General features: G+C 44.3%; 1 protein-coding gene across 1 annotated transcript; it reads right to left on the reverse strand.

Moving 5' to 3' along the window:
• Positions 1–1,741: 1,741 nt before the first annotated feature.
• Positions 1,742–7,452, reverse strand: s1pr4 (sphingosine-1-phosphate receptor 4). The gene is made up of 2 exons (XM_061976450.2): positions 7,420–7,452; positions 1,742–3,236 (listed from the first exon to the last, which is right to left on the reverse strand). Exon 2 carries the CDS (start codon positions 3,201–3,203, stop codon positions 2,094–2,096), a length of 1,110 nt encoding a protein of 369 aa, XP_061832434.1. The 5' UTR covers positions 3,204–3,236; positions 7,420–7,452; the 3' UTR covers positions 1,742–2,093.
• Between the last annotated feature and the right edge of the window lie 406 nt (positions 7,453–7,858).

A 7,858-nucleotide genomic window follows, 5' to 3' on the forward strand; every position in this document is an offset into this window, starting at 1 on the left:
CCAGTCCATAGTGGATCTAACATAATAGTCAGAGTCCAGTCCATAGTGGATCTAACATAATAGTGAGAGTCCAGTCCATAGTGGATCTAACATAATAGTCAGAGTCCAGTCCATAGTGGATCTAACATACCGTAATAGTAAGAGTCCAGTCCATAGTGGATCTAACATAATAGTAAGAGTCCAGTCCATAGTGGATCGAACATAATAGTGAGAGTCCAGTCCATAGTGGATCTAACATAATAGTGAGAGTCCAGTCCATAGTGGATCTAACATAATAGTAAGAATCCAGTCCATAGCGGGGCCAGCAGGACACCACCCCGAGCGGAGATCCATCCGTCACCATAACATTTTTTATTTATTTTTTTATGTTCTATGCCCTTTTTTGCATCTTCAGTTTGGCCCGCGGTACAACATGAGTTTAACCTGCCACCATTTTTAAGGACAATGAACGAAAACGGCACGGCATTTACTTATATGACCCAATCCAAACAACTCTCCCTAGTCATGGTGTAAAAAAAAAAAAAAAAAATGCAACCAAAAACAACCCGCTCACTGAACTTTGTTGATATTATAAAACATGTCCAAGCACCATAAAAAAATATATATATATATTTACCCGTTACAATGCATGATGGGAAAAATGCAAAACACTGCCTCAATGGACTGTTTGGACACCTCTGATCTACATCTTCATCCTCATCAGCAAGGTCTTCCGTCATCTTGACGGGGTTGACGGCGGAGTTGACGACCGCCAGGGCGATGAAGAAGTCGGCGCGGAAGAGCGCAGCGCACCGCCGCGACGCGCAGAAGAAGTCCACCAGCAGAGCATGAAAACCCCCACAATGTTGAAAAAAACATGAAATAAAAGAAGGAATATAACATTTAAAAAAAGAGGGAATGTTTTTAAAAAAACAAGGGAAGAAAATTAAAGAAGGGAATAAGAAGAAAATATGAAAAAAGGTTACAAAAATTAACAAAGGAGTAAAAATGAAAAAAGAAGAGGATGAAAGTGGGGAAATACGGGGAAAATCGAAATAATTGAGGGGGAAATGAATAAAAGAATAATGAAAATGGAAAAAAAAGAGAAAACATTTAAAAATAAGGGGGGAAATTAAAAAAAATAAGGGTGAAATGGGGGGAAAAAAGGAAGAAAAAGTTGGAAAACAAAAGAAGAAGGAATCAAGCAGAGACAGAGTTGAATTTTGCTCATGAGGAGAGACGTATGGGGCTGTACCTTAGAGCGCAAGAAAATTAAAGAAGGAAATAAGAAGAAAATATGAAAAAAGGTTACAAAAATTAACAAAGGAGTAAAAATGAAAAAAGAAGAGGATGAAAGTGGGGAAATACGGGGAAAATCGAAAAAATTGAGGGGGAAATGAATAAAAGAATAATGAAAATGGAGAAAAAAAGAGAAAACATTTAAAAATAAGGGGGGGAATTAAAAAAATAAGGGCGAAATGGGGGAAAAAAGGAAGAAAAAGTTGGAAAACAATAAATAAAAGAAGGAGAAAAAAGGAATGGAAAAACTGGAAAAAGAAGTGGGAAAAATCAAAAATAAAGGGGGGAGAAAAGGAAAAAAAAAGGGAAATATTTTTAAAAAGAAGGGACTTTTTTAAAATAATGGAAACAAAGAAAATACAAAAAGGGAAAAAAAAATTAGGGGGTGACATTTAAAAAAAAGGGAAACAAATGAAAAATCAATCTTTGCACTGCTGTCTTCAGGTAGGAAACCAAAAAAGGAAGAAAAAGTTGGAAAACAATAAATAAAACATATATATTTATATTTACCAGTTACAATGCATGATGGGAAAAATGCAAAACACTGTCTCTATGGAATGTTTGGACACCTCTGATCTAGATCTTCATTTTCCTGAGCAAGGTCCTCCGTCATCTTGCAGGCGTTTGGGCTCCTAACTCGGTTTCTGCTTCACGATGTCACACTGGTGCGAACCGCGGCTCGCCCGGTGCGAGCGGCACTCATGCGCGCTGAAGATAATTGTGCTCCTTTTAAACAAAGTGTCATCAGAGAGGAAGTGGTTCTACTGTACGAGTTCACAGGTCCTGTTTGCACGGGCGGGGCGCCGGTTTGTGGTCTAACCACTGGAAACCGACAGGCAGCTGGTGGTGGAGCTCAGCCGGCATTTTCTCCTCACCTTGCCGGCCGCGCCCGGGTTCCTGGCCTTGTTCTCCGAGGTGCTGCTGGTCTCCTTGGAGGAGAGCGCCTCCTTGCGGCAGAGCAGCCGAGCCATGGTCCGCCTCATCTCGCCGCTGCCCAGGGCGTAGATGACGGGGTTGACGGCGGAGTTGAGGACCGCCAGGGCGATGAAGAAGTCGGCGCGGAAGAGCGCGGCGCACCGGCGCGACGCGCAGAAGAAGTCCACCAGCAGCAGGGAGAAGAGCGGCCCCCAGCAGAGCATGAAGACCCCCACAATGACGACCACGGTTTTCAGCAGGGCCGCGGAGCGCCTGCGGCCCTGCTGGAGCCCGAGTCGCGCGCTCCTGCGCACGTGGCAGTAGATGGCGCCGTAGAGCACGCCGATAGCCAGGAGAATGAAGAAGAAGACGAGGAGGGCGAAGAGGATGTAGGTCTTGGAGTAGAGCGGCAACAGGGTGGAGCACCGGCCCAGCCTACACACGCAGTTCCACCCCAACAAGGGAAGGAACCCCAGCACCAGCGCCAATACCCAGCAGAGCGCCACCAGGCCGTAGATCCGGTAGTAGGAGCTCCTGGCGGACTTCATGATGGTCACGTAGCGCTCCACCGCGATCAGCAGCAGGCTAAAGACGGACGCCGCCAGGGCCACGAACAGCAACCCTTCCCGGAAAAGCCAGAGCGCCGGAGACAGGCGGAAGGTCCGGTCGCCCGACATGCAGATGTTGACCAGGTAGGCGGCGCCGGTCACGAGGTCGCTGAGCGTGATGTTGGCGAGGCACACGTAGACCCAGCGCCGGCTGCGGCGGACGCGGGAGACCACGGCCGCCAGCACCAGCGCGTTCTCCGCCACGATGAAGACGCTGAGGGCGAGGAGGACGGCCGCCGAGGCGCCCGGGGAGCCGGAGGCCGGCGTCCTGTTCTGCAGGCGGCCCGTGTGGTTGTAGTGGCGCAGGATCACCGGGCTGAGGGAGGCGTTGCCGCGGTGACCGGCCGAGCGGTACAGGTGGGGACAGGAGGACGAGGACGTGAGGGAGGAGAGGAGATCCATGAAGGCAAAGACGTCGCCTCGGTCCGAGCTCGCCTGGGAAAAGACGACAACTTCAGAGGAGTCCGAGAAGTTCCGCAGCCGTTAATCGATTAATCGATGACAAAATGCTTTGACTGCTTCGATTAATCGTTTCATGGAGGGTGTCCAAACTTTTTCCACTAAAAACTTAAGCATCTTGATATTTTTTCATTTTCAAAACCAATAAAAGATTTTTTTTCAACCTTAAGTTTGGTCCTAGCTAGCGATTAGCGGCGCTAGTTTCCAGCTAGCGGTTAGCACAGCTATGTTCCAGTCAGCAATTAGCACCACTAGTTTCCAGCTCGTCATTAGCGACGCTAGTTTACAGCCAGCAATTAGAGGACTGTGTTCCAGCTAACGATGATCGCACATGGTTTCCAGCCAGCGATTAGTGGCGCTAGTTCCGGGCTACAGATTAGCGGCAATAGTTTAAAGCCAGAAATTAGTGGGATAGGTCCGCGCTACCGATTAGCGCCGCTAGTTTCTAGTTCACAGCTAGCATTTACCAGCACTAGTTTCTAGCCAGCGATTTGCGGCGCTATTTTCCCAGTTAGCAAGTAGCGCTCTGAGTTTTAAGTCTGCAATTAGCGCTGCTAGCTTTCAGTCAGCAATTAGCGGTGCTAGTTTACAGCTATCGATTAGCAGTGCTAGTTTAAAGCCAGCAATTAGAGGACTGGGTTCCAGCTAACGATGATCGCACATGGTTTCCAGCCAGCGATTAGTGGCGCTAGTTCCGGGCTACAGATTAGCGGCAATAGTTTAAAGCCGGAAATTAGTGGGATAGGTCCGCGCTACCGATTAGCGCCGCTAGTTTCTAGTTCACAGCTAGCATTTAATTTTTTTTCCCTTTTTGGATTTTCTTTGTTTTCATTATTTTAAAAAAGTCCCTTCTTTTTAAAAATATTTCCCTTTTTTTTTCCTTTTCTCCCCCCTTTATTTTTGATTTTTCCCACTTCTTTTTCCAGTTTTTCCTTTCCTTTTTTCTCCTTCTTTTATTTATTGTTTTCCAACTTTTTCTTCCTTTTTTTCCCCCATTTTGCCCTTATTTTTTAATTTCCCCCTTTATTTTAAAATGTTTTCTCTTTTTTTTCCATTTTCATTATTCTTTTATTCATTTCCCCCTCCATTTTTTCAATTTAATTTATTTATCATTTAGTATCTAGCCAGCGATTTGCGGCGCTATTTTCCCAGTTAGCAAGTAGCGCTCTGAGTTTTAAGTCTGCAATTAGCGCTGCTAGCTTTCAGTCAGCAATTAGCGGTGCTAGTTTACAGCTATCGATCAGCAGTGCTAGTTTAAAGCCAGCAATTAGAGGACTGGGTTCCAGCTAACGATGATCGCACATGGTTTCCAGCCAGCAATTAGTGGCGCTAGTTCCGGGCTACAGATTAGCGGCAATAGTTTAAAGCCAGAAATTAGCGGGATAGGTCCGCGCTACCGATTAGCGCCGCTAGTTTCTAGTTCACAGCTAGCATTTAATTTTTTTTTTCCTTTTTGTATTTTCTTTGTTTTCATTATTTTAAAAAAAAGTCCCTTCTTTTTAAAAATATTTCCCTTTTTTTTTCCTTTTCTCCCCCCTTTATTTTTGATTTTTCCCACTTCTTTTTCCAGTTTTTCCTTTCCTTTTTTCTCCTTCTTTTATTTATTGTTTTCCAACTTTTTCTTCCTTTTTTTCCCCCATTTTGCACTTATTTTTTAATTCCCCCCCTTATTTTTAAATGTTTTCTCTTTTTTTTCCATTTTCATTATTCTTTTATTCATTTCCCCCTCCATTTTTTCAATTTAATTTATTTATCATTTAGTATCTAGCCAGCGATTTGCGGCGCTATTTTCCCAGTTAACAAGTAGCGCTCTGAGTTTTAAGTCTGCAATTAGCGCTGCTAGCTTTCAGTCAGCAATTAGCGGTGCTAGTTTACAGCTATCGATTAGCAGTGCTAGTTTAAAGCCAGCAATTAGAGGACTGTGTTCCAGCTAAAGATTATCGCACTGGTTTCCAGCCAGCGATTAGCGGCACTAGTTTCGGGCTACAGATTAGAGGCGCTATTTTCCCGTCCGCGATTAGCACCGTTAGTTTCCTGCTAGCGATTAGTGGCGATAGTTTAAAGCCAGAATTTAGTGGGCTAGGTCCGCACTACCGATTAGCGCCGCTAGTTTCTTGTTTACAGCCAGCAATTACCAGCACCAGTTTCCAGCCAGCGATTTGCGGCGCTATTTTCCAGCCAGCACGTAGCGCTGTGAGTTTTCAGTCAGCAATTAGCACTGCTAGTTTTCAGCCAGCGATTAGCGGCACCAGATTACATCTATGCATTAGCGGCGCTAGTTTAAAGCCAGCAATTAGAGGACAGTGTTACAGCTAACGATTAGCGCACTGGTTTCCGGCCAGCAAATAGCGGCGCTAGTTTCGGGCTACATATTAGCGCCGATAGTTTAAAGCCAGAAATTAGTGGGCTAGGTCCGCGCTACCGATTAGCGCCGCTAGTTTCTTGTTTACAGCCAGCAATTACCAGCACCAGTTTCCAGCCAGCGATTTGCAGTGCTATTTTCCAGCCAGCACGTAGCGCTGTGAGTTTTCAGTCAGCAATTAGCGCTGCTATCTTTCAGCCAGCGATTAGCGGCACCAGATTACAGCTATGCATTAGCGGCGCTAGTTTAAAGCCAGCAATTAGAGGACTGTTACAGCTAGCGATTAGCGCACTGGTTTCCGGCCAGCGAATAGCGGCGCTAGTTTCGGGCTACATATTAGCGCCGATAGTTTAAAGCCAGAAATTAGTGGGCTAGGTCCGCGCTACCGATTAGCGCTGCTAGTTTCCCGTTTACAGCTAGCACTAGTTTCCAGCCAGCGATTTGCGGCGCTATTTTCCAGCCAGCACGTAGCGCTGTGAGTTTTCAGTCAGCAATTAGCATTGCTAGCTTTCAGTCAGCGATTAGCGGCACCAGATTACAGCTATGGATTAGCGGCGCTAGTTTAAAGCCAGCAATTAGAGGACAGTGTTACAGCTAACGATTAGCGCACTGGTTTCCGGCCAGCGAATAGCGGCGCTAGTTTCGGGCTACATATTAGCGCCGATAGTTTAAAGCCAGAAATTAGTGGGCTAGGTCCGCGCTACCGATTAGCGCTGCTAGTTTCCCGTTTACAGCTAGCACTAGTTTCCAGCCAGCGATTTGCGGTGCTATTTTCCAGCTAGCAAGTAGCGCTGTGAGTTTTCAGTCAGCAATTAGCGCTGCTAGCTTTCAGCCAGCAATTAGCGGCACCAGATTACAGCTATGGATTAGCGGCACTAGTTTAAAGCCAACAATTACAGGACTGTGTTCCAGCTAACGATTAGCGCTCTGTTTTCCGGCCAGCGAACAGCGGCGCTGGTTTCGGGCTACAGATTAGCGGCGCTAGTTTCCAGCTCGTAAATAGAGCTGCTAGTTTTAAATCAGCAATTAGCACTGCTAGCTTTCCGCCAGCGATTAGCGGCACTAGATTACGGCTATGGAATAGCGGCGCTTGTTTCCAGGTAGCGATTAGCCCCGCTAGGTGCCAGCTGTACTGTACTACAATGTATTATTTACATATGTTAGTATTACACAATTTAAAAAAAATAATTATAGACCAGTTTAATTAAATGTACTATTTCTATACAGGCACTGTAGTGGGTCCATCTTGGGTCCTGTGGCACTAAATAATGCAGATCTAAATATGTCAATAAAAGCTACTTTAAATGTTGAGGTTGATTTAAAGAAAATATGAAAAAGAAAATATTGTAAAAAAAATATAGATATTTTTATTTTTTTTAATAATGAATCAAACAAAATAAAACAATTAAATTAAAAAAATAATATCAGCCATTTATGTACACTACTGTATATTATATTTCCTATTTTGTGCTAAATTGACCCAAATTCAATTCAATCATGAGGTAGAAATAAAAAGTATTTTCATACAACAATATTCAAAATGCTATTTTCTGTACTTTTTCATTTTGAAGGGCGTGGTTTAAACACCCGCACACGTGCAGTAGGGATAAAAACCACAACATGGTGGACTTCAACTTCTCCAAAGTGGGAAAAAAAAAGTTTTCTCTCCTATCCAAAAATCTATTTGTGGGCTCGCAAAAATCAGCGAGTGCAACTTCTGTATCGGCGAATGAAAGACCAGAGAAATGTGCCAGAAATATCCAGATGTAGAAAAGTGAGAATCCTGCGAGTACTTACTGTGACGGCTGCTGGGGATGCTGAGTGCGCCACCAGACCACATTCACTCATTTTTGTAGCGCCCTTTTCAGAAGGGAAGTGAACCCCCCACCACCCTCCCCACCACCTCCGGACCCTCCCCGAGAAAGATTGCTGTGGTTTTGTTGTCACTTTTCTTGCACCACCTTGTCAAAACACTCTTTTTCTACTTACTGTACTTACATACTCTACATACTTTATACTTACATCAAATACTCTACTTACTGTTCTTGCATTAATTACTCTACATACTTTATACTTGCATGTAATACTCTACATACTTTATACTTACATGAAATACTTGGGGAAAATTAAAAAATAAGAGGGGAAAATGAATGAAGGGAGAAAAGTTGGAAAAACATGAAATTAAAGAAGGAATATGACATTTAAAAAAGAGGGAACGTTCTTAAAAAACAAGGGA

Source organism: Nerophis lumbriciformis, linkage group LG14 (assembly GCF_033978685.3).
Source record: "Nerophis lumbriciformis linkage group LG14, RoL_Nlum_v2.1, whole genome shotgun sequence".
In the NCBI taxonomy this organism is placed as follows: Eukaryota; Metazoa; Chordata; class Actinopteri; order Syngnathiformes; family Syngnathidae; genus Nerophis; species Nerophis lumbriciformis.

Coding starts and splice junctions, on each gene's coding strand:
- s1pr4 (XM_061976450.2), bottom strand. CDS start 3,203: ATGGATCTCCTCTCCTCCCTCACGTCCTCGTCCTCCTGTCCCCACCTG.